The sequence below is a fragment of the Paroedura picta genome, chromosome 14 (assembly GCF_049243985.1).
Source record: "Paroedura picta isolate Pp20150507F chromosome 14, Ppicta_v3.0, whole genome shotgun sequence".
NCBI classification, from domain to species: Eukaryota; Metazoa; Chordata; class Lepidosauria; order Squamata; family Gekkonidae; genus Paroedura; species Paroedura picta.
In genome coordinates, this window is record NC_135382.1 from 14,737,805 (window position 1) to 14,764,465 (window position 26,661).

Sequence of the window (26,661 nt, forward strand, 5' to 3'; positions counted from 1 at the left end):
AACCATGGCTCTGCAGATTGGTAGCCACTGCCACCACAGTGCCAGGATCTCCACTGTTTGACTGAAGGAGAACTGCAGCAGCCATTTCATGGCTGGCTCTACCTCCTACAGCATCCCTTGTGTGGCAGCGCCTGCCACACTGTGAGAAGTTGAAAGGCACCCATAGTCTTAGACACATACAAGCTTTTGGAGGGAGAGAAGATGTCCCAGAGGAAGCTGCTTTTCCCCAAAATCATAATCCATAATCGGTTCCTAGAGGAATTTTAACTTAACCACCCCTTCTTTTTCTTTGTCTCTTGTTGCAGTCTGGATTGACGGGGTGGAGTGGAACGACGTGAAGTTCTTCCAACTAGCAGCTCAGTGGTCTTCTCATGTCAAGCACTTCCCAATCTGCATTTTTGGGCATTCCAAGTTTTAACGTGGCTGTAACCATAGAAACAGTTTTGCCAGCAACGCAACTCGAGTGCCAACTGTTTGTGCTCTCCAGAAACTCCTCCCAGATGTGTCTGGGTCGTCGTTCCGTTACTTTCCTGCTTGTTCTTCAGTTGGCTGCAAGGGGAAGTAGCACTTAAAACAGCAGCAAGTTCGTCGTAAGTCTATAGACGTGCAACTAAAAATCCCTTAAAGATCCACCCCACGGATTTTACGCTTAACTAATTTTTCAATATGACTTTGAGCACTAAATGTGAAATACCATTTGTAATGCTTTTAAAACATTACATTGCCAAAAAATAGCTCCAGGCAAAAGTAGCTGGTGTCCAGCTTTCTATTCAGGTTCCTTTCCCAGTGGCAACCATATCCATACACCAAAGCACAGACCCCACTGAGGTACTGCATTCTTTCCATATTGTTTCCTCATTCTTTTGAAGAACCCTGTTTGCCTGTCAGGAAGCCTGGGGATTTTTTTTCCCATCAAGGAAAAGCAAGAGGGAGGGGGGGGCATCTTAAATCTACAAATTACAGTAATAAACTTCTATGTATAACTTTTTGTAAAAAGGGGGATTGCCTTCCATTCATGTAAATGCGGTACTTTATCTTCCCTGTGCTCTATCATTGCCTATAAGGCTCTGTATGAATTTTTTTTGGAGGGTGTTTTGAAGGAGACGTCCAAGTTCCCTTTGACTGATGGTGCTGCACAAGGTGTATAAGGAATCCTAAGAGAGGACATCCCCAACGAACAAGAGATGTGTTAGTCTTCTAAGATCACCTTCTTAAGAGCACAAGGTGTAAACAGAATTTCTTGGCATAAGAGACTATAATGGGGGTCCTTAACAAAAAAGCTGTTTAGGGGAGGACATTCAGACCTTAAACTTTTTCAAAGCCCTTGCTATCTGTCCACAAAGACGTTCCATCTCTCTATGATTTCATTAAAGCCCAGACTGTTTGGCCTTAGATTTGCCCGCTATTTAGAAATGGTCCAGTTCTGTGTAGATCGATCTCCCTGGAAGGTAACCAGCAGGCTGTGATGTGTATTATAATGTCATTGCCAGACATTGGCATGGCTGCACCTCCAAGGCAAGGGGGAAGCTTTGTGTGCTGATCTCAGAGTCCTCAGCTCTTGTGGCTCACCCATCAAAGGAACCTACAGTAGCACAGCCTCCCCTTTGCTTAAGGATTTATGAAGGCACAAGAGAACACACACCTGCACCTTTTATGGAGGTGGTCTTGTAACCAGCAGACTGGGGAAAGGTGCCCATATGGCCAATCCTCAAGAAGGGCATTAGTTGTCAGAGGAGAAAGCGTACTTCTTGCCCAACAGCATGACAGGTAGCAGAGAATGGGCTCAGTTCAGACACTGGGAACTGCTTCTCTATCCATTAGCAACAGAACGAGAGATAGCCAAGCACCTTAGATATCTCCCTGCGGTCCAGATGTCTCTGCTAGCTGTGTAGAGCCAGGCAGAGAAGAGGGTCGAGGCAGGCGTAGTGTAGTGGAAGAGCACAAGCACAGCATGCCCAAGTCCCCTGGTTCAATTCCCACACAGAAACAGCACTGAGATGCTGTGGGCCCAAACAAAGGTGTGATTTTCCCCATCGCACCAAGTGGGGTGGGAACTAAGCCAAGTCAATCAAATCCAATCAGACAGCTACACAGTGGAACCAAGTGAGATGAATAGACTTGGCGAGTCCCTCATTCTGGTAAAGCTGTGCAAGTAGCACCAAGTCACTGACAGACCACAGAGTCACAGGTAGAACTGCACTAGTTACTGCATGCCCATGAGTAGGGAAAGTGTTTAACAACTATTAGAACAATTTGTGGGAGTGTAGGATCTTGGCAGGTGTCAGACTGGTAACCCTAAAGCACAGCTGCAAGATGCACACAAGTCCTGGTTGTGTTGTAGTCCTAGCAGGCTGTTAATATTATACTGCAAATGGAGCCAGTCTGGCCTCTGTCCCTGGTGGATGGCCTGCCTGCAGAGAGCCATAAGAAACTAATGGAGCCGTGAGTAATGTTCTGCAATAGCAGCAGACAGCAAGTGGGCTCCTGAAACCTACATGTGGTTGCCTTGCAGTTCCCTTGTGCCCCTCCCCCTTTGGGATTCCCACAGGCATCTAGCAGGAGACATGGTGGGACCATTTGGCCAGCAGCACTGGAATTGTGTCTGCAGTCTTATGCTGGGCCTGCTCCATGGAGCTCTGATCCCACGAGGCAATAAGCATCTTCTGAGTGTGGGCAATAGTAACACAGGTGCAGTGGGGTGGCTGGCATTCACAGGAGTGCACTTGCCCTCCCCTTCTATCCCCCCACCTGTAGGAGACAGCATATACCAGCATGACACTGTACATACTTATCAACCATAATGAGAGGAAGGGATTTTAGGGGGGATAAACAAAGGAGGAATATGTGGCAGGCAGGGAGATCCTGCTGCAGGAGTCCCAGTTTGAAGGACAGACTTGCTGACCTGAGTGGGGCACATTCTCCTTGCACCCCAGTTGGGGAGTAGAATCTTTAGGTGTCTCTGTCCTACCTGTAAAAGCTCTCAGCAATATAGTGTTTGTCAGGAAGGGGCTTAAAGACATCTAGATCCTTCCCACACGAAATGCTGCCAAGCCAGGTGGTCTTCATCCTACACTTGTGCCTTTGACTTTTTAGGATACGTGAGACCTCGTGTGGCAGCATTGAGTAGGGGGTTGGACTAGATGACCTCCTAGGAACCTACCAACTCTTAGCGAGCAGAGTGACCAAAGCACATGTTCTCTTTTGTTAACTTTGCTGCCAGCAAGTCCACTTGTTCTCAGCTGAGCTGGCCAGCTCTTTGGGATGGTCTTTACTGTTATTTGCAATATTCCTGGTAATGTGTAACATGTTCTACTTAGTACTTCTGATCACTGTACATAGAGTCAAACTGTAGCATATCTAGTAGCCATGGTAATGAAAGAGAACCTCCATATCCGAAGGCAGCAAGCCTCTGAATACCAGCACTGGGAAGCAGCATAAGGGGAAGGCTTTGGCCTCTATTCCCTGCTAGATGGCCATTGTGTAAAACAGGATGCTGGACTGGATGGACCACTGGTCTCATCCAGGCAGGGCTCTTCTGATCTTCTAACATGTTTGTATGAGTTCCACAATCTTCAACGACTGTTTACATCTCATTTTAATCTGCTGATTGAACCTTGAGAATTGCCTGTCCTTCTGCAACCAGAGACTTGCATTTGTTCTCTGCAGAAAATATTGAGCGAATGTGAACGTCACTATTCTTTCAAAATAGCTGTGACCGAAGTGGATGATGTTCCTTTCCTGTTCCTCCTCCCCACCTTGTTCAGAGACAGACCTTTGTGTTGCTCCTTGCTCCAGGCTGAATTGCCTCACCTGTCCATGCCCTTGGGAGGCAGCCATTAGTGATGTCATAGCACTGCCCAGTGATGTAGCTTCTGCTCTCTTGCCTTTTTTTCATTCCATTTACAAGCAGGTATTAGAACCATATTAATTTAGGCTATTCTTGCCAGGAGCGAGGCGAGAACTGTTCACTTGGAGCTCTGAGCAATACTTCATTGAGCCAATGGAGGCAGATGGAAATCTCGCCCCCTCTGTTTTAGCTGGCTTATTCTATATTAGTTGTCTGTATTATGGAAGCTATACAACTTGGAAGCCGGGGCACCTGTGACTGAAATATTCATTTGCATTGATAAAGGAAAACCCGGTTGATTTCAAGGGCATCAGCTATTGTAGTTCTGCAGAGGTGTTCTTCCTACCAACTACTGAGGTGGCAAAAGAGTTCACTGTGACCAAGGCAAAGCTCCAGTTCTAATGCTTTCGGATTCTTTTAACAGTGAGGCATTTCCTGCATGATGCAAATATAGCGCATAGGTGCCTCAGTGGGGGAAAAGTCTACTTGGGCTTTAAGGAAAAAGTCCTCCCTCTGTAATTAAATAAAAATTCTTTGCAAGCTGTTAGTTTTCCCCTTGTTTCTGCACTGGATGACATCTTGCCAATGTATTTGCAGGTGGTCAGGGCTGGGCATGTGCCAGCGTAGCCAGACAAAATTACATTCCTGTGCTGCAGAATCTGCGAAAACCTGCAGAGCTCTTCTTTCCTCTGTCTCCTGTAGTTGGAAGTGGATGCTGTCGCTTCTAGTTCAGGATCAGCTGATCTCTTTGCAACCTTGTGAGCTGTTTGGGAGGCCCCTGCATTTCATTGGCAGTGCAGCTTCAAGAGGGGATTGGATAAACATGTAGAGCAGAGGTCTACCAGTGGCTATTAGCCAGCCAAATGGAACACTAGCATTGATGCTCTGTATTTGTGGTGTTTGGGGGGACACAGTGGGCTTATGGAATTCTGGCCCCATGGGTGGACCTCCTGATGGCACCTGGGTTTTGGCCACTGTGTGATACAGAGTATTGGACTGGATAGGCAATTGGACTGATCCAACATGGCTAGCTGCTACGTCATAACATTCAGATATGCACTGAAACCCAGAATTCACCCATATGAGCTTACTCACTACTAGACTGACAAGTTCTTCAGAATTCATAAACCAGCAATAGATTTATCACAAGCCAGGGTGTTGATTCAGCAGCAGGCCTGGGGGTTTATTGTTATCCCCTACATCTTTTATTGCCAACCACTCGGATGTATAGAAGCCAGGTTTTTATGAAGCGCCTCTTTATGCTTTGCCTTATTGTCGCGGGTGTCCATTTCAGCCAAAGCTCTGACCAGGGCCGTGGAAGCCAGGCTTTCTAATTACCTTGTTTAAAATGAATGCGTTAACCATTTAATCCACAGTGGCCTAGTATGGTCTTAAGGTCCTTAGGAAACTATTTTTGGGGGGTGAGGCTGAATTTATTCTTAATATATCTAGTACTGGCAGGGATCCTTGCTTATAGTAAGTAAAATGAAAACAGGTGGCTCTTGGCCATTGACATCTGCCAGATCTGTGGGTGTTTCTGGGTTTCCTCAGTTCCTTTTTGCCTCCAAACTAAGTACTCAAATGGGTTGTAATTCTCATGGGCAAGAATAGGTAAGAAATTGCATAGGAAATGAATAATAGATTTCTTGATTAAGAGGAGATGTAGTCCTGCCTTTTGGGGAGCCCAGGTAGCGCCTATAAAGGTTAGTCTGTGTCTTGAGCAGCAGTTCTCAACCTTTCTAAAGTCGCGACCCATTTTGGGTCGCTGAGGCAGTTTGATCGACCCCCAGGTTGAGAACCACTGGTCTTGAGCCTGTAAAAGGGATTGGTCATTTTCGTTCATTGTCAAATGAAGGATGAATGTTACCACTTGGCAGCAGCTACTGGTTCATCTGTTGTACTTATGATGGTGATGTAAATAGCATTTTTTTTTGCAATAAACTGCAATGTATACAACTTTATGAAATATTTTATGATACTAATGCATCACTAATAAACTGAATTGGAAAGTCTGATTCTCTGTTTTGCTTTGCAGTTTAGTTTGATCTTGTTTTGTGCTTCAAAATACCTAGGGAATCGCCGTTTGCGATATTTGAGTGATACATAGCTTTCCGCTAAAAATAGAACACTTTCCCAGGCAGATATCGTCCAAGGAAGTTGAAGGAGGAACTTTGCATCATTGCTTCGGTGGTATAACGTCTCAGCAGAATGTCAAGAATCCTGGTACAGTATCCTCATTGCGGTGAGTCCTTTCTGTAAGGCCACCAGGCAGTAACCCAGTAGCTTAGTGGGTCGGCAAACTGCAGCTCATAGGGCTCAGAGAAGTCTTTCCTCCGGATTGTAACCATCAAACCCCAGTTGGCTTATGCCAATTATCACCACTCTGACCATGGCAGCCACCAGTTGAGTCTGAGGCAAGGTCCTTGAGGTGCTTGTCTGTAGTGTGTCTGACCAACAACAGCATTCCTTCCTCCCTCACAACCCTTTTTTGTTTGCTGGCACAGGCTATGAGCTGTTCCCAGACTTTTTGTGACATTATGGTGTCACACAGACATGTGTCTGTGATATTGGACTTGATGGTGAATGCTGGAAGAATCCTGGTAAAAAGTACCACAACACTATCAACATATAGGGCTGCCAACTTTGGGATGGAAAATTCCTGGAGATTTGGGGGGTGAAGCCTGAGTTCAGTGGCATATGCCAGAGGGTCCACTTTCCAAAGTAGCTCTTTCCTCCAGAGGAAGTGATCTCAGTTGCCTGGAGATCAGCTGTAATTCTGGGAGATCTCCAAGCTCCACTGGAGGCTGGCAAACCTAAGATTATGATAGTTGGGTTAGGATCCCTGAAAATGAGGAACCATGCCTTGGATCTCCATGAAGTAGGGTTGCAAGCCCCCCCCCCCCCAGCAGGCAATGGAGGGGGTAGGGTTGCCAGATCCAGGTTGGGAAACTCTTGAAGATTTGGGGATGGAACCTGGGTGGGGTCCAGGGACCTCAATGGGGTACAATGCCATGAAGTCCCTGCTCCAAAGCACCCAACCTGGATGACCCAGGCTAGCCCAATCCCATCAGATCTCAGAAGTTAAGCAAGGTCAGCCCTGGCTAGCACTTGGATGGGAGACCATCAAGGAAATCCAAGGTTGCTACAGAGGCAGGAAATGGCAAACAATCTCTGAATGTCTCTTGTCTGGCAAACAGACAATTGTTGGATCTCCTGGCTACGTTATACACTAAATCTAATTTACAAAGGATGGCTCACTATTTTTATAATCTAGATCAGTGGTCCCCAACCTTTCTATCACCGGGAACCGGTCAAGGTGTGACAATTTTACTGAGGCCCAGAGGGGTAGTCTTTTACCGAGGGACGTCACCACTGCCTGAGCCCCTGCTCCGCTTGCCTTCCCACTGGCGCCCCTGACTTCCCACCGTCCGCTGGGGGGCACTGCCAGCAGCATCTACGCAGTGCCATGCTGAGGGGGAGCCCCAGCTATGGTGGCCGCCAGAGAGCACCTAAGGTGAGCTGGCAGCAGAGTGGCAGGGCAGCCCCCGAGGCAGCAGCCAGGGAGGAGGACGAGGAGGAGCCGCAGCCCAGTACTGACTGATCCATGGACTAGGACCAGTCCCTGGACTGGGGGTTGGGGACCACTGATCTAGATAACCCTTTCAATTGTAGAGATTTTATTCTGGCCAGGATGAATATTTTCCCCACAAAGGTGTTAGCTGGGAGATAACTGATTTTTAGGCACCCCCCCTCCCTGCACAGTAGGCTCGGGATGGCTTAGTTTATGCAGTTAAAAATGCAGTTTAAAACAATTTGATAACTAAAAGGTTTTCTGATAAGAGTAGTGCTCCCATAAATAAAGGAATAAGGGTATTCAGTTTTAAAATCTAATATTTCCCCTGGTGAAGGAGAGGGAAGGGGGCCCCATTTTGTTGTTCTATTTGCTTGTTCAGCCTCAAGCATATGTCTCCACATGCAGCTCATACAACCAACTTGGCCCTGGTGGAGGCCAAACACGCTTCTTTGGAGCCATGGATCACCAACAGATTGGAATTGGGGAGTGTAGTGCTCTTTGGGGGACATATTTGGAGAGGTGGTCCCTTAGACTTGCAGGACCCAGACCATGTAAGGCCTTAAAGGTAAAAAGCAACACCTTGAACTTGACCCAGAACTCAAATGGCAGCCAACTGGAGCAGTCATGTTCTGCACCAGGTATAACTTCCAGATCAGAGTCAAGGGAAGGCAGTGTTGAGCGAATTACAGTAGACCAGTCAGGAGGATCACTGTGGCCAGGTGTTTTGGGGCCAGTAGGGTACTAGCAGTTTTGCTTGGCATAAGTGGGAAAACTATTAATTATATTTATATACCGTCCTCCCTGAAGGCTCAGGACGGTTTACATAAAACAGGAACAATACAGATAACTCAATAATTGTGTCAATAATAATACAATGGTAACAGTAGACAATATATCTGTCACACTGCTCTAGTGATCTGCACCTCCATTGTAAGGGAGGCATTGATCACTCCTAGATTCCTGACAGTGGGTGCAGCTCTGTCCTGTCCTGTCTGGATTGTTGTGCTTCCACAGGGCCTTCATCTTTGTGGGATTGAGCTTCAGGCAACTCTCCTGAAGCCATTTCACCATGGCTCCCAAACACCTAGCCAAAGACTTGTGTGGTGTATTTGGCTGAGTGCTCATTAACAGATAAGAGCTGGGTGTAATCTGCATACTGTGACATCCAAGCCCATGTCTCCAAGTCAGCTGTGCAAGAAGGCACATAAAGATGTTAAATAATAGCAGGGAGAGAATTGTACCCTGTGGTACCCTGCATTGGAGTTGGCAGCCCTTCCCTGATAGCAACTAGGGTTTTGTGTGGCGGCGTCCAAATCGGCAGTTCCATGCCGACGCAGTAAGCGCTGCGCCGTGTGTGTGTGCCGAGTTATGCACTGGCGCCCATGCCTCCCCTCCCCCCTGTGGCGCAGCGCTGGCCTGGAACGGCCAATTCAGATGCCGCTGCGCACAACCCTAATAGCAACCTTCTCCCCTTGACTTTGAAGGACGTCAACCATTGCAGGGTTGATCTCCATATCTCCACATTGATGAGGTGACAAGCTAAAAGTTCATGATCTACTATGTCAAACGCTGCTGTGAGATCAAGTAACATGAGCAGCGCTGAACCACCTTGATCCAGTTGTCGCCAGAGTAACCAAGGCTGTTTCCACCCCATGGCCAGGTTGGAAGATGGACTGGAATGGATGCAGGGCTAAAATTTCCTCTAGGTATGTTTTTAATTGATCTGCGGCTACCTGCTCAACCATCTTTCCAAGAAATGCTAAATGCAAGACTTGGCCGTCATTGGCCAGGTCCCGCGGAGCAAGTGCCTGTTCCTTCAATAGGGACCGAACCACTGTCTCCTTTAGGTTCCTGGGAAAAGTCCCTCTGGCCAGCGAAAGACTTACTATATAATCCTCTTGCCACTGTGGGTTCCATTTCAGGAGAGGCTTTGTTTCTGTTCTGTAAACTCACTTGGTTCAACACGTCATTCTGGGTTGCCAGCTTCAGGAGGTTCCCCGAAGATAACTGTTTTTCCCTTATTATATTCCAAAGAGCTGGCAAATTAAAGGAAGTGCATTTCAATATCTATTAAAGGATCATTCACCTGAGATTACGCCCACGGTTGCTCAATGTTTAGTTGGAAGTACATAAAGTCAGAAGTAAGCTCTCTTAGCGTATCTTCCTTTCAGCTGTTTTGCTGCTACCGGCTTACGCTTCCTCCTCCTCCGACTTTCTGCCATATATTTTTTGCAATATGCTGGAATGCCAATAAAAGTGGGTGGATGGATGAATGAATGACTCATGCCATACAATAAGCAACATAACCCTCCGAAGCATCCCTTTCCTCCAAGGGAACCGGGGAAGAGGGGCAATGCCTGGGGGGTCCCACCTGGGGGGTCCCACCCCTGCCAGGAGGGGGTCGCCGGTGGGCCAAGGGCCAGGCTGGGAACCGGGGGCGGCTCTGCGGAGCTTCAGAGGCGCCTTTCTCGGCCCCCCTAGGCTGCGGTCCCCCCCGACCACCTCCATTCCCGGGGCGGGAGGGCCTCCTGGCCAGCCGGGGGAGAAGCGCGGGAGGGACCTGGGTCGGACCTGGGCCGGGCGGGCTGGACCCCCTTCTGGCGCCGGCCCCGCAGGCAAGGCAGGCAGGCAAGGCAGGCTCCGTCCGCCAACCCTCCCGCCCACCGTGCATCTTAATTCGGCCAGCCGGCTCCTTCTCCTCCCTTCCCTCGCCGCCTTGTCTCCTCCCCTCCGGCCTCCATTTTCCAGCGCATCCAGAGACGGCGGCGGCGTTGGCGGCGTTGGCGGCGGCAGGGTCTGCCCGGCCTTCGCCCCTCTCTCGGCCCGGCCATGGCGGCCAACATGTACCGGGTTGGAGGTGAGGGCTCCTCCCGGCGGAAGCGGCGTTCCTGGGGGGCGAGGGGAGAGCGAGAGGCCGCCGGCCTGGCCTGGCCTGGCCTGCTCGCCCGGGGGGCCCGGGGGGCGCTTCGTGGTAGGCGGGAGAGGGCCCGGCCCGCCTCCTGTGCACGCGCAGCGCCCTTTTGTCCCCGGCCGCCCCGCGGGAGGCCGGCCTTCCCAGGGATGCGCGGTCGGGAGGGCCGACGGATCGGGGCCGCCCGTGGGGAGGCGGCGCGACCTGAACGGAGCCCTGAGGGAGGCTTGGGGGGGGGGGGAGGCTTGGGGGGGGGGCTGGCTGGCTTCGTGTCGCTGGGCCTGGAGGGGACGCCGCCTTGGGCTGCTGCCCCCCCCCCCAATAAATAAATAAATAAATAACTAAATTAGGCGACTCATTTTCCTCTCACTGGCGAGGAAGGGGCGCCTCAGTGGTCGGGAAGCCCATTCCTGAGGCGACGCGTGCCTTGGAGGCCCGGGTGGGGAGGGGGGTCTTTGTGGGGGGGGGGAGAGAAAGGCTTAATTTCACCACCCTCGAGACAGGCGACGGATTTGTGCGATCTGAAGAGAAACCAGAGTTGTGGGGACGAGCGGTGTGTGATGTGAGACTTGGGATTATGATTTAACAGTTGGAATGTAATAGATGAAATGGACATTGTTTATACAGGACTCAACATTTTCAGGAAGCGACAGTTGTTGTGTTGGGGTGAATTTTTGGTTTTTTTTGTGTGGTGGGGCTTTCTGTTGATTCTCTGTTATTTAATAAATAAATGAATTAAAAAAGGAAAAAGAAATTCACCACCACTGAGACAGACGCCTGTGGCGTCTTGAGGGTTAAAAGCGACAACCACAACCACCACCACAACCACAATATCCCACATACAGACCTTCCTTTCAGAAGGGTGATGCTCCTGTTTTCTAGTCCCTCCGCTGCTATTGCTGGGAACAGGCTGGGCTCGGGGGCATTGTGCTGGGGCATTGTGCCACAGTCCTCTGCCTTTGCAGGGCGGTTGAAACACAGGACACTTTGGATGTCTGTGTGGAGAATGCAACAGTGCCCAAAGTGCACGCTTAGCCCTCTGCTTTTCCTCTCACTTAAGTTAGAATCCTGCTTATTAGGGTGGCAGGCTGGCTGTGTATGGGGTGGTGGCAGCAAGGTTGGTTGTTGGAAGGCATGGGAAGGGACACAAAGCGAAAGGGACAACACAGATGTCTGTTTGTGAAACCACCATCTGTGAGCTCAGTGCACTCAGGAGTGAATGGCTTTTTGGAATGTCTGGATTTTATTTAAAATGCATTCATTTCTGTCTGTTCGACTGAGGGTAAAGCAGCTTTGGCTGAAGATAGACATTTTTACTTTGTTTCAATGCAGTCGGTGTTGGAGCAGTCATAAGTGGGTCTAACTCAGAATTACATCCCTTTGACTTCAGTGCAGTTTGGTCTCCAGTAAGGATTGCTACCCTTGTGAAATTTGCAAGCCTGAAGGCAGCACCTGTTTGTGTCTCTCCATTAATGTGAGTTGCTTTGGGAGAGTTTCTCTAAAAACCCTGCATATAAATAGTTGGTTTTAAGAATTAAGCATTTAGATGTACAAGTCATAAATTCAATAATGTCATTGTTAAACATCAGTATTACTTGAACATGCAGAGGACATTATAGGATAACAGAATTGTGAGTCAGTAGGTTAGGGGTAGGGGAAGAGGTGTCAAAATTAACTTCACTGCATTTCTGTATGGCTTGACATTTGTGTACTTGAAGATGTCTTAAATCTTGTTTGCATACAGTGAGGTTGTTCCCATATTCCCTGAATGTTAGGTTGAGGTAGTGACTAAGGATTGGTTTCATTCCCTCTCTGCTTTCTGGTTTGGAGGTAGATTATGGTTTTCACAAGACAAGAAGTTGGGGAGGTAACTAATTGACAGAAGAGTAAGAAGTATACAAGCCTGAGAAGCACAGTCCTGATTCTATTGATCAATCCATCCATCCATCCATCCATCCATCCATCCATCCATTCATTTTTAATATACCGCCCTCCCCTGAGGCTCAGTGCAGTTTACATAAAATGTAGAAAACGGTACATGGAACTTAGTTTTTCATAACAACAATAATGATATTAACATAAAAAACTGTAACACAGGTGACGGAACATAATGATGCAAACAGGTCCAGAGCAGAACACATGAGTGGATTTCTGGGAAGGAGGAAACAGGGGCCCTGTAGATGTTGCTGGTTCGCTCGGTCTCAACTAAACGCTTGGTGGAGGAGTGCCCATTTGCAGGCCCTGCGGAACTGTTTTAGCTCCATCAGGGCCCTGCTCTCCTTTGGGAGCTCATTCCACCAGGTGGGGGCCAGGACAGAGAAGGCTCTGGCCCTGGTTGAGGCTAGGTGGGCTTCTTTAGGGCCAGGGATCATTAACCGGTTGGTGGTGGTGGAGCGTAGAGCTCTTTGAGGGGCATAGGCAGGGTGGCGGTACCTCAGGTATACTGGTCCCTGACTGCATATGGCCTTAAAGGTAATTACCAGAACCTTTAGCCTGATCTGGGATTCAACTGGCAACCACTGTAGCTGATGGAGAATGGGCTGAATGTGGGTCCTCCATGGTGTTGCTGTGAGGACACTGGCCGCTGCGTTTTGGACCAGCTATAGTTTCCCATGCAATCATTTACTGTTACTATCCTTGCAAAAGAAGGAATGAATCAAGGAATTAAGGCAAGCTGCAGACTGAAAATGATGTAATATGGGTTATATACCTGTAAAAAAAAAATCTACACATCTTATGTGCAGGGAATCCCCAAGTACTTTAATAAATAGCATTTCTTGTGCATACATGGTTTTTTGCTTTCTCAAATTCTACAGCAGCACTTCTGCCTTTCTCCCTCAAAAGCATAGAGGTTATTCCTTTTCTGCATAACTCTTTGACATGTCCTGCCTGCCACAGGAATGTGCACGTACAAAGTCTCCACCACAGAAATGCATTCTTGCTCATTCTCTCATGGCCGCATATACCACAGCAGCATGGTCTTCACTGCCTTTTCTTTCTAGTACATATTTACACCTACACCAGGGGACCACATTTCTCACGTATTACATTGGTGTACATGCACACGCTCTCTGCTCTCTCTCTTTCTAGTAACAATCAGCAAAAGTTTTGGAAATATATGAATTATGTTTTGAGTGAGCAGAAAATGGGCAATGTTTGGCTAATATTCAATATTGTTAATTGGATTTTTATCTTCGCCAAATAGTTGAAGGGGAAGGGACTATAGTTCAGAGACAGAAAGTCCCATGTTCACTCCTAGATACTTAAAGGGATATTGGGAAGCAGGGTAGGGCTGGGAAAGTATTTTGAATCTTTGGAGTTTGTCGGTCATCATAGATTAGCACTTTATTGAGTGAGTTAGAGCAAAGTTTTGATTCAGGAAGATAAGTATGTCAGTGGCTTCATTTAGTTACGAAATTGGCTCCTTATTTGCAAACATCCATGCTTATCTGCATTTCAGTAATACTGAGGGTAGATCATGGTACTTTCTACATTGGGCTGTCCTTGAAGATGATCTGAAAACTTCAGCTGGTGTAAAATTTGGCAGCAATGTGTATTGAACAGTTACGCAGGGCCTGCAAAAGGGACCTCCTCCGCCAGGCATTTGGTTGAAGTTGACCTGAATCAACCAGTTCCCACTGCCCCAGCAAGCGTTTCTCCTATGGTAACCACTGCCGATTTGTCTAACCCATAGGGTCATCAGTATGCATTAGTTGACTTAATGTTCTCCCCATTGTTCTACCGTTCTACTATGTTATCTACTGCTACCACTGTATTATTATTATTGTAGCTATCTACATGTCCACCTGGGGCGCCTCCCCTTCCCATCCCTCCAGGCCCATCATTGGCCAATTTGGGAAGGGGTGGCAGGTCAACATGACCATATATCACCTGATAGGTGTGTGTGTGTGTGTGTGTGTGTGTATACACACACACACATTTATCAGGTGACACACACACACACACACACACACACACACACACATAAAACTTGGGAGTTCCAGAAGAACATCTCCTTCTGCTTCATTGACTACGCTAAAGCCTTTGATTGTGTGGAGCACAACAAATTGTGGCAAGTTCTTAAAGAGATGGGAATACCAGAGCATCTTTTCTGTCTCTTGAGAAAACTATATGTTGGTTGGCCCTCTTGGACAACTGTTAGCCACTGTATGAAACAGGATGCTGAACTGGATCCAGCAGAGTTCTTCCCATGATCTTATTCAACAGCATGGGAGATAAAACTGATCCTCGCGGATCCCCCACAGGACAAATCCCCCACTGCTGACAACTGGTTTCTCAGAGCAACAGCATTCTTCATGATAGAGGCCTATTATGATTTTTTGTAGGTCTTTATCTGTGTGACAACTGAACTGAGTAGACTGTCCAAAAAGAAGAGTTTCATTCGGAAGTGCTGCTGGTAGAGTTGCTGAACAAACTCACATGTAACTTCTTAATGAAAGAGCAGTGGAGACAATACACACAGATCAAAATACATTGAGATGTTGAAAAATAGAGATAAGTATCAAAGAATGCTTTGGCAGAGTTTAAATCAGGACTTTGAGTCTCATCTGTTGCTATTAGTGACCAGTTGTTGGCAGTGTGGGATTTGCCCTGAGGGGGGATCCATAGGAATCAGTTTTATCTCCTACTAGTTTCAAAGCCCATTTAAAAAATGGGCTTTGAAAGGGGCGGCAGGCAGGAGGGTGTGAGAGGGTGGCCGCGGCTCCCTCTAAAGAGAGGGAGTGGAAATCCCCCCCTGCTGGCAGCGCTGTCACATGAGGCTCCCTTTGGCTCGGCAAACACTCAGCATGGCAAGAGCGCTTCCTGGGCTGAAGGGGGTGGGAAGCTCCCCCCCTGTCGGCAGCGACAGGGCTTTGCGGCCCGTAGGGAGGCTGCAAATTCCCCCTGCCCCGGCTTCCTCCCAGCAGGAGTATACCTGCGGGCCGCAAAGCCCTATCACTGCCTCTTTCCTCGTAGGCGACAATAGAGGCCGCAGCCACAAGGCTTCTAGCAGGCAAGGAGGGAGGGTGGGAGCTGGAAGGGGAGGGCCAATCTGGGTGGACCTGGATGGGCAGGGTCCTGGACAGTCTCCTCCCAGGACGCTGTTTCCCAAATATATAAGGGAGCGAAATAGTGTTAAGGATGCTGTTTTTTAAAAATAGGAAAAATCCTGCTGAATCAGGCTAGTGACCCATCTAGTTCAGCATCGTTTCACAGAGCGCCCAACAGTTGTTCTAGAAGGCCAACAAGAAAAACCATCCTTGGTGGTTTCCCCTCTTCAACAAGCTCTCAAAGGCTTGAATACAACTGACCATATCCTTTGACAGAAGGACTTCCATAGAACACAAAATTTTCATTTCCCCCTTTCCTGATGCAGCCTTTAGAACTGGCATGCCCCATCCAATCCTTTCCCTGTCTGTCTCCTCTTTACCCAGTGTGCGGAATCTGAGATACACAGGTAAGTGAAGAAAGGACTTAGGGCCTGCCTTTCCACTAAGGCTGCTGCAAATGGGAGGAGGGAGATTGCAGTGACCATAACCTTTAAGGCCATCTTCGGTCAGGGTCCCACTTAGCTGAATGACCACCTGCCTCATGCCCCCCACAGGGCACTGCACACTGGGTACGAATTTGCTGGAGATCCCTGGCCCCAAGGAGGTTTGCCTGGCCTCAACCCAGGCCTTTTAGGTCCTGGCCCCAACCTGGTGTAATGAACTGAGGGCACTAACAAAGCTTGTGCAGTTACACAGGGCTTGTAAGATGGACCTCTTCTGCCAGGTCTTTCATTGAGGCCAGGGCAGTAAAAATCTGGGTTCCCCCCTTCCCCCGAGTCAACAAGAGAATGTGGTCATCACGTTGCTCCCGATTAACCCCCCATGGCACTTATATGTCTTCGAGTTGGGGTAGGGAGGGTATTATTCCGTTGTCAGCTGTGGGGGTTTTATGGTTATGTTTTATGGGAAGGTTTTATAACTTTGTTACCACTCCATGAGCCCGTTACAGGAGTGGTGGGATATAGATCAAATTATAATAAATAAAATAAAAGAGATCTGAGTTGGTTCCAGCCTGACTTCCATTGGGTGGATGAAGCAGAGACCTTTATGTGCTTTCAAAGAGGGATCTGACTCTGAACTGGAGGGGGCAGAAAAGGGAGCCTGCTGGAGGGAGCAGAGATGTCTTGGGAACACTGGTATTCTGAACTCTGCCTCCCTCCTGCCTAGAAATCCTCATGTTTGTGGCCTGGAGGGACATCCTGGTGGTGTGGAATGAGATCAGAATGCCCAATACACTCCCTCGACCCAGGGATGCATCAGGAGATTTCCCAGGCAGGATCTCACAAGGCAGGCACAGTTAATCACAAATCTCCTGTTGAGGAAGGCAGGCCTCAGTTCCTTGGCTAGTGTACTAGAATAGAAGTCCACTCGATGAACAACAGTTACAGGTAAGTGCAACCCTGTTTTCTTATATCTTAATTTCCCGTACCCGAAGGAGTCTCAAAATGGCTTACAATCACGTTCCTTTCCTTTCCCTATAACAGATTCCCTGTGAGCTAGGTGAGGCTGAGAGAGCCCTGATATCACTGCTCTCTGAGAACAGCATTATCAGGGCTGTGATGAGCCCAGTCAGCCAACTGGCTGCATGTGGAGGAGCAGGGAATCAAATCCGGCTTGCTGGATTAGAAGCTGCCGCTCTAAACCACTACATCAAGCTGGCTTTCCTGAAGTTGCAAATTCATTGACATTAGAGGCCACTCAAAGAACAGCTGTTATAAATAAACCTATAATTACCTACCTTAAATCAGAGTATGGATGTAGACAGATTTGCAAAATTATAAAAGTAGCTGAACCATCAGAACAATTGATTCCCCTCCCCCTACTCACAACAGTCTCTTTCATCAAATATGAATATGTACCCATTTCTTCTCTTTAAAACAATGGAAACCCAGAGTTATGTTAAGCTATAAAAGAGCAAGAGCCCAGTAGCTCCTTAAAGACTAACAAAATTTGTGCCAGGGTATGTACTTTCGTGCTCACTTCTTCATGAAAGCTCATACCCTGCCACAAATGTTTTTCGTCTTTAAGATGCCACCAGACTCCTACTGCTGCAGACAAACACCCATCTTGATCTATATAATTGTACATACTTATTCTTTAGAAAAGAGATCTAAATAAACTCTCTCTGTTTCTGTATTGCAATGGTTATTAAAAGCAGGTCTGTGTTGAGATGGGCTGCACTGGTGTGGGAGGTGTGCATGCGACAAGAACATATTGTACACCTATCATAATGGCAGTCACCCTCCAGTATCCATTGAGATTTTTAAAAATACTGTTATGTGCAAATTGTTCTCAAATTACAAATACTGGAGACACATGGAAGTGGGAAGCGTGTCCATTTTAGAAGGTCAAAAATGCTGTCGGAGTGTGGTCAGTGGATATGGAGGTTTTGGAATAAGGACTATGCTTCGAAACAGTGGTAGAGGGTACTGCTTGTCTGCAAGGAAAGTATACAAAACAAATTTATATTTTATTTATTTAATTTATATACCACCCTCCCTTTTGGCTCAGGACAATTTACACTGGAAACAGGAAAATGGCCATACAATACAAGTTCTTGGCATGATACATAAGCATTCATGAACCCACAACATACATATATATATGTATAGCTACAACATCCTACAAGCTTGTGCTTCATGAAAAAAGGTGTTGTTTTTTTTACAGATTACGTCTACTTTGAAAATTCTTCAAGTAACCCATATTTGATACGCAGAATAGAAGAACTCAATAAGGTAAAAGAAGTGCAGATGCATGCCATGGTTTTTGAAGATACTATCTGCATTTGATATTAACAAATCTAAGATTACAATTTTGAAATTTGTTATTGCATGGAGAAATCTTTTCAATCCTGTATTACTATAAAATAATATAACTTATGGTTGATGATTAAGTTTTATATATGAAAGCATGATGTGTATGGATAATGTATGCTGTCTTGTAAAGTATTGGTTGTAAAGTTCATCTTTACTACATAGGTTTTCATTTGTTGTAACTTCAGTGCACAAAATGATTTCCCATTTTGAATAATATAACTTGCTGTACATTAAGTATGGCCTAAGGTTAGTCAAGAACCTTTATTCATCAACAAATTGAGCCCTTGACCAGCCTCCAAATTTATAAACCCTGAAGAAAAATTAGTTTTTGTTAGTCTCTTAGTTAAAGTAACATGATAATCAGAGCTGGGAGAAGTAGAACTAGGAACCATATAAAATTAGTATAGAATAGTTGAATAAGGTATTCGAAGTTAAGTCTTAGTAATATTCATAGTAGCAGTTTAAGTTCATTGTTGTGGTACATGTGCAGTCACACATGAATAGTGCATGTATTCAGGCCTACCATAGAGAGATTTTTGAACCCAATCTTATATCCAGGTCTCAACCAAATGCCTGGCAGAAGAGCTCCATCTTGAAGAGGAGCAGATGCCCTACCAACTCACTTGGCAGGACATCTCCCAATGTCAATGGATGCTCAGCATCATATCAAAGGGATATGCAGTGAAGTTTGTCTCTCTTCCAACCCCCCCATTATCCAGCCCCCCCCCAAGAACTGTGCATGCACATGAAGGTTTCTACCCAGAATAAAACATTGTTGGTCTTAAAGGTGCCACTGGATTCAAACTATCTTATGATTAATGGTATCTACCACATTGATGATACCCTGTGCAAGTTATGGTTCGTCAGGGCATTCACTCCCATTCGCTACCACCTACCTATCAAAGAGATTAAACATCTTTTTCATCCCCCTCTGCTGGAAGTGATATTATTCACGAATGTCTCATTGGGCTGGGGAGTTCACAAAGGGCAGGTGCTGATCTGTGAGATGAAATTGTAACCAAATAAAAATGTAGCCAAATAAGATTAACAACCCAGTGAAACTGTATAAGAATCTAGAATGACAATTGTTGGGAGTTACTATACAGTATATTGGATGCCTTAACAAAGAGCGGTATCTCCAATAACTGTGTACGGGCCAAACCATAAACTTTCCATACTTTGCATGGAATAATTTTACAATTTGATATAACTAAAATGATTTGTAGTGGTTACTTAGTGTGATTATGGGCCCCTGGCCTTTACTGACTATAGCTGTCCCTTCCATGTAAAGATTTTTCTATGGCTAGACCAGTAATACATTCTTAAAATTTTTTGTTTGTTCACATGACTCTTGTAGACTGATGGTGATTCCAACCAAAGTTTTTTTTTATTATTTCTTAGTATGCATATTACAATCAACACTAGCATGCTTTACAAATCCTTTGATTGTTTTGGACCATTTTCTAGTAACATTCTCCATAAGACCCCAAGCAGCCCAAGAAAAGCTTCTCATTAACAATTCAATAATTCAATAAATAATATTTTGTTAAGACTCCACATTTGTAACCTCCTTGAGGGAGAGGCAAAGGATTTCTTAGAGATGACTGACAACAGAGAAGAAAATGAAGTTATACATGAACAAACAATTGTATATACATCATTTAAAAAAGGAATGTTCCAAACATTTACAATAGTTTGGAATTAACCTTCAGCAACGCCACAATCCTTTGCAGACAGTCCAGTTCCGTATCATTAATATAATCAACGCAAACTTAAAAAGTCACTATGACCTAGTTAGTACAGGCAGAGTTTTATATAGCTTGTGCTAAACAATTGTAGTGAGAGTCAAGAGAAAAAGCAGGTAGAGTGGTAGCATATTGTTTGAAACTAGTTCAAAACATAATATCTCTGGCATTCTAGGGTTACACTGGGAAGGTAGACTTAGAAAATTAATAACTTATTTGTAAATTATTATAAAACTTCAATTTGATAGATACCAGTATACAGGCAGTTGAATTTAACAGTTTCCTGGAAAGTATCTACCTCCCACAAATTTCAAAAGAACAGGCACTAGCTTTGGAGGTCTCAATGTAATTTCCCAAAATATGAAATATAGTTGAAAATATGAAATGGTCTAGATGGTTTTTCAGTCAAATAATATAGATGCCTATAAGCAGAATTAGTCTGAATATTACATAATCTCACTGGCAACCTAAGGAGAGCAAAAGAATGCCTCCTCACTGTGCAACTTCTTTCTGGGGAGAAGCTAATCCTTCCTTCCCTACCATCATTCTCCCAAGTGCAATTAAAAGTTTGCATTGATCCTTACCCATTCCAGTGCTGCTAATTTTGTGTGAGGGATCAGCGACTTTGGATAATTTATAAAACTGTCCCCCCCAAGGAGCTCATGTCTGCATTTCCTAGAATCGTTCTGCAGATTGGCTGCTTCCACAGTGGGGGGTGGGTGCTCTTATGCTGGAAAGTAGTGCGTTTGCTGATTGAATCTAGGAAATGGATTGGGATGAGTAAACTCATCTCTAGCCAAGTGAAAGGATTCTTTGTTACTTCCCCCCCCCCAATCTTCCTTTCCCTTAGATTAAGGTTTGAGTCCAGTGGCACCTTTAAGACCAACAAAGTATTAGTTGAGACAAAAGCTTTCATGTGCATGCTCACTTCCTCAGCTTCAGAGTCAGCTTGGCGTTGGTTAAGAGTGGCAGGCTCTAATCTGGAGAACTGGTTTGATTCCCCACTCCTCCACAACTTGCAGCCAGCTGGGTGTCCTTGGGCCAGTCACAGTTCCCTCAGGCTCACCTGCCTCCCTAGGTCCCTGTTGTGGGAAGAGAAAGGGAGGGTGATTGTAAGCCTCCCTTGAAACACATGAGACTGCCTTTGGCCAATCACTATTCTCTCCGCCTCACCTACCTACAGGGTGTCTGTTGTGCTTCAGACCAACCTGAATCTTCCTTAGATTGTTAGCCTAGATGCTTTTTCTGGCCAAGTACCAGCACTTTTTGCTTTTACTGGGCAACCACACAGTTTAAATCCCACTGTCTTAGCTGCAGTCTTGGAACTCTCTAGGTGCAGGCTAAACTGCTCTGTTCCTTTATTCCTGTTGGACCAGCAGAATGCTTGCATCCTGTTGGGTGAATTCTAGGAATGATCGACAACTGTATTCAACTTTTGAGTTTGAACGCAGTGTTTTGGTACAAGCTTTTAAAACTCAAGCTTTCACTCCTGTTTGTGAAAGGAGCTGTTACCAAAAAATTTAGAGGTTAAACAGGTAATGTCCCCCCCCCCCCCCAAGTTATAGTAAGATCCCAAAGTCAGTTTGGTAGCAGCAGAATACAGTACCCAGCCTATTCTGATTGTCTGGGGAGAAGTGAATCCTTCCCAGGAGGAAGAATGGGGTGAGAAGTGTTGAGGTGTGCACATCTGTTTGTTGCCTGGAAAGAGTGCCTCATCTGGAATTTTCTCAGCCATTCCTGCTTCTGTGACAGCAGTGTATTCAGTGCATCTCTTCACTGTGTCTGTATTTCCATTGCTATTCCATTTAGTTTTTAAGCTTTATTTTTTATGCATTTTTGAGGACCCTCTCTATTTGTTTCAGTTAAATTCCAAAGTATGTGTGTTCCTTACTAGTCAGGTGTTTGCCTGCTGGGACAATATAAGAACCCTTTCAATATGTATGCCATGAAGATTGAGTCTGAAAATCTAAAGAAATATTTGGGCGTAAGATATCCAGTGTTTCCCCCCCCCCTGCTCCTTGTGTATTTAAATTCAAAGCATTTGAATAGATAGAATTTTACTGAAATTATAGTAGTTTTATTTCAGATTCAGAAAACCTTTATTGACATAAAATTTGATGTATGTACATGATAGTAGTTTTAATTTGTACTTCAAATTATTTTCTGCTCATTTTTACAGACGGCCAATGGAAATGTGGAAGCGAAAGTGGTCTGTTTCTATAGAAGGAGGGACATCTCAAACACTTTGATTGTCCTGGCTGACAAACATGCAAGTAAGCTTATTTGTTATTAGTGAATTGCCTGTAGGAGGCAGAGGAGATAGATCACTTCCTTGGAAGGCCTATTTCCTCCTACACTTGATCCTGGTAGAATAGAAACTTTTGTAAAAAAATCCCTTCTCATACATGTAAGTTGGGGCCATATTTGAAGATATGCGGTGTGGGCTACTGCTGCAAAAAAGCTTCCCCATGATTTGCTCTCTCCTCTCATAACATAACTTCAGCTAGATTATGCCTTCTGATGTGACTGCATTCTATGTTTCCATGATAGTGGCAGCCAATACTGTGGTGCAGGAAAGTGTGGGATATCAGGACCTGGTAAAAGCAGTAGTAGATTTTAGAAATGGGAATCCAGTGAATTCAATGGTGAAGGAGGAGATAAATTTGGCTGCAGTCTTGTGTTGACCGTAATGTTTAGTCTCTTGAAAACTATGTGCCACAAATAAGAGCCTCCCTTTCTCCCTTCAGCTTCCAACTGCTGTCAATGAGGCCATCAAAGGAAGGGCAGGAAGTAGCCAGCTGGCCCTCCGCCTCTCTTGACTGGATTATGTTTAGCTGAGAATCCATACCCTCAGAACATTTGGACTGGACTTTTATATCATTTGTATTGGGGTTTTCTGTCTTTTTGTATGCTACTTTGGGAACCAGTTTTGTGTGAAAAGAGGTATAAAAATCTGAGTGGAACGGTAATCAGACGAGAAGGCCGCATGGAGGCTTCTGTGGGGCTGTAGCTTTCTGTGTTCCAGATTGAAGGAGGGGGTAAAGTCAGATAGTCAGTTGGGAAGATTCTTAACATTGTCAGGAATGGATGTTAAACTCTTTTTGACTCAAGGTAAAAGCATCATTGTATGGCTCATCACAGTACTGAGAGATTCCAGATAGCTGGCTACCAAGTGTATAGTCCTTCAGCCTTCTGATATTTTTTAGACCAAGGTAGCAACATTCTTGTACCTGAGAGAATAGACCCAGGAACCCCATTGGATGGCCAGTGTGTGTATTGGTTAAGAGCAGTGAACTCTTATCTGGAGAACCTGTTTGATTCCCCGCCCCTCAACATCCAGGTAGGTGGGCAACCTTGGGCTAGTTACAGTTCTTAGGGCTGTTCTCACAGAGCATTTCTGTTAGAACTATCTCAGTCCCACCTATCTTATAGGGTGCATGTTGTGGGGACAGGAAGGGAAAGGTGCTCACAAGCCACTTTGGGACTTGTTCAAATAGTAAAAATTTGGGTATAAAAAAGCAGATATCTTCTCCCACTTCTGGTCTAACAACAGTGGGGTTAAAGCAATCCAGTCTAAATATGCAGAAAGTGGGAATGAAAAGTTCAAACAAGCAGACAGCAGTAGAAGACAAAAGCAATGAAGCAAATTACATAAAATGTTCATAAAATAGTACCCACTTGAATCTATAAAATAGTATGATATCTACCTATATAGAATATTAAAGCTGTTAGGAGGGCATTTGACCCATTTTATGGGGTTTCATTGATCAGAGCTGAAGATAGATGATACACTAATAAGTGAGAAGAACCAAGACTTAAAGGGACTGGACCAAGACCAATTAGTAAATTTATGGTGCAGAGAAATCTGAAATAGAAACACAGTACAAAGTGTTCTGAGTGGTGCCTTATCTTCCACTCAGATTAAAGGCCTATCATGTCAGCATCGGACCAGAGACTGTCCCTGCTGTGTTGCTAGGAAACTACAGCCAGAGCACCAACAGATTCTGTTTTTCCTCTCACAAAAATTACTCTTTCCCCCCCCTTTCTCTTCCTTTACTGCAGCTCTTCATATGGGATTTGTTTCTGTGTGCGTGGGCTCGCTCTTTCTCATGCATGCATTCATACCCACCCATCTGTCAGTTATTGTTATTTATTATCCTGATTATATCCTGCCTTTCTTCCATCGTGGAAATCAATGTAGTATACATTGCTGGGAGTTCTGTCACTTAGGAAACCATTAGAAAGTGTGCCTGCTTAACAGATGTCCAATGAAATATTTGTATCATAGTTTAGATATTTAGTTCTTTAATAAACATTTTTGGATTTGTTTCTTATTATCCCTTGGTCTCACTGTCTGCCTGAGTTCTGTCCTTCACCTAGTGTTTTTAGATTTAATGGTAAATAGTGTCAGTGGAAAATAATGTGAAGCATACAAATCCCATTCTCCGTGGTTTCCTCATAATGGTAGGGTTGCTAAAGAGGAAGGATAAGTAAAACTACAAGTTAAAGAAATAAATCTTATATTCCCATTCCTACAGGTGCATTCCCACAAAAACCAGCTTGATGTAGTGGTTAGGAGTGCAGACTTCATATCTGGTGAGCTGGATTTGATTACCCGCTCCCCCACATGCAGCTAGCTGTGTGACCTGGGGCTCACCACAGCACTGGTAATGCTGTTCTGACTGAACAGTAATATCAGGGTGTTCTCAGCGTCACCTACCTCACAGGGTATCTGTTGTGGGGAGAGGAAAGCGGATTGTAAGCCACTCCTCGTGATAGAGAAAAGTAGCATATAAGAGCCAACTCTTCTTCTAAAATATTTGTCCTTTGTAGCCTTTTCAGTACCAGGATAAACTGTATTTGTGAGGCAGTCAATTAGGACTGTTTGCTTAGGCACAAGTTATTTGCTTCTGAGAACTCTTAGGCGATTTTGAAGAATGTAGTAGCATAGGAAAGAAACAATGTTTTATCTCTGCTGGTCCCAAACTTTATTATAGCCTTAATCATCCACTGTCCATGAGCATCCTCTATCAAGGATTCTTTTGTGGCATTTTGTATTAAATAGTGAAGCTTCTGATGGAATCTTTATTCTAGCTCCTGCTGTTGTCAGATTCTAGAATCCAAGGTGAAATAGTAAAGGCAGAGTACATCAAAGCTGTAGATTCTGCATCCTGCCTTTTAATAGGTGTCCCATGTCACAAGGCTTGTTAACAATCATTGTTTTGATCTTATCTGGATGCTTCTTCAGTTTGACTGATATTGTATGAGAGGGATGACACAAGTGTTTTAGACATGTCCATGTGAATGAAACCTCTTTTGAACATGTTCCAAGTTCATTCTGGGGAAGCCAAGAATAAGAGAGTAACTTTTCTTCTGTTGCCACTGAATTCTGTGCTAAGGAGCTGCAGGCTTAGATTTTGCTCCTATGATTTTGCGGAAGGAATGATGCTATTAAGCAAGTTTGGAAAAGAGTCCAGAGATCTGAAAATAAAGAAACTGGTTTATTGACAAGAACATAAAATACATGTGGTCAGAATACTATCAGGCACATAAATAAAACTGATGGCTAAAAACACCCGGTACGAAGTATAGTTATTCCAGATGCTCACACATGTGGGCAATGTATTCACTCAGAATGCAAGAAAGATTAAAACATTGATGGGGAGAGAGAAAGCATATTATGGAAGATCCTGAGTAGGGAGTTATCTGAGTAGATTTCTGAAAATTTCTTGGAAGCTGATAATTCAAAAGAATCCCAGAAACCACACAAACCTACAAATGTCAGTGTAGAATGATAAGGGGGAAAGGATATGGAAACTTCCCCATGAGGCAGAACTAGATAAAGCTGGGGATCTGAAACTTGGAGAACAGAACGTAGCAAATTCTGCATACTAAGGACATTTTGGAACTATTTCTGTAACCAATTATAGGACTTTGGATGACTAGAATACAAAAGATTTCATTTCCCCAGGCTTCAGATGGGGAAGAGATTCCAAGTGAGCTCAGAGGACAGCTTCCTGATTGGTGATGTGGTGGTAGCAGAGAGAGTTCTTAAGTTTAGTAACTTCTAAGTAGGATAAGGTAGGGAAGTCTTGAGCCAGGAAGGAGGTGTGTTGGAGCATCAGAGATAGATACCAACTTGAATAAACTGAGAAGAGAAAACTTAATTATTTAAGACTCTGAAGTAATTGGAGTTCTGTTGTTTGGAACAAGTGTTGCAGTGACTGAAGAGCTTTATGTTTAAAGCATCCTGACTACAAGAATGTTTTAGATAATTGTCTAAAACTTTAGTGCTTAGCTGGGTCTGTAGCTCTCTTGGCTTGCCACAGTAATAGTATTACAGTGCATGACCTACATTGATAGTAGATATGAGATGGCCATGGAACTAAGGTGGAGAGAAGCAGAGGCAGACAAGAAAGCTTGATGGCAAATAGAGCCAGACATAATGGTAGCACTGCAAGCAGGAAGCATGGACATGTGCAAAAGTTCCCCAGTGGCCAGACAGCTTAAAGACTGTTCTGTAGGGAAAAGCATTCAGTTCTTCAACCCCTGCAAAGTAATTCCCAATAGATGAAGAGAAGAGTTGGGTTTTTATACCCCACTTTTTACCCAAATAAGTCCTAAAGCGGCTTACAAAGACCTTTCCCATCCTCTCCCCACAACCAACATGCTGTGAGGTAGGTGGGACCGAGAGAGTTTTAACATAACTGCTGTGCT

General features: G+C 45.1%; 2 protein-coding genes across 13 annotated transcripts in view; both read left to right on the top strand.

The window, feature by feature from the left end:
- PACS2 (phosphofurin acidic cluster sorting protein 2) overlaps nt 1-5,859 on the top strand; it is a 76,757-nt gene extending 70,898 nt beyond the window's left edge. For all 3 annotated transcript variants that reach the window (XM_077309524.1, XM_077309525.1, XM_077309527.1), the window contains one exon: nt 306-5,859. In XM_077309524.1, coding sequence (XP_077165639.1) covers nt 306-418 — 113 coding nt within the window. In that variant the 3' untranslated portion in view covers nt 419-5,859. The remainder of the gene's footprint in view (nt 1-305) is intronic.
- Nucleotides 5,860-10,111: 4,252 nt separating this feature from the next.
- Nucleotides 10,112-26,661, top strand: part of MTA1 (metastasis associated 1) — a 91,591-nt gene continuing 75,041 nt past the window's right edge. For 3 of the 10 annotated variants that reach the window (XR_013226465.1, XM_077309536.1, XM_077309528.1), the window contains exons 1-3: nt 10,112-10,278; nt 18,051-18,118; nt 22,124-22,217. Coding sequence is in view for 2 of the 10 variants with exons in the window: in XM_077309536.1 (XP_077165651.1) it covers nt 10,251-10,278; nt 18,051-18,118; nt 22,124-22,217 (190 nt within the window). In the remaining 8 variants the exon portion in view is untranslated. Of the gene's footprint in view, nt 10,279-10,828; nt 10,886-11,664; nt 11,807-16,550; nt 16,772-18,050; nt 18,119-22,123; nt 22,218-22,758; nt 22,888-26,661 lie in introns of those variants that run through there. The other 7 variants (XM_077309530.1, XM_077309534.1, XM_077309529.1 and 4 more) reach the window with 7 other exon arrangements.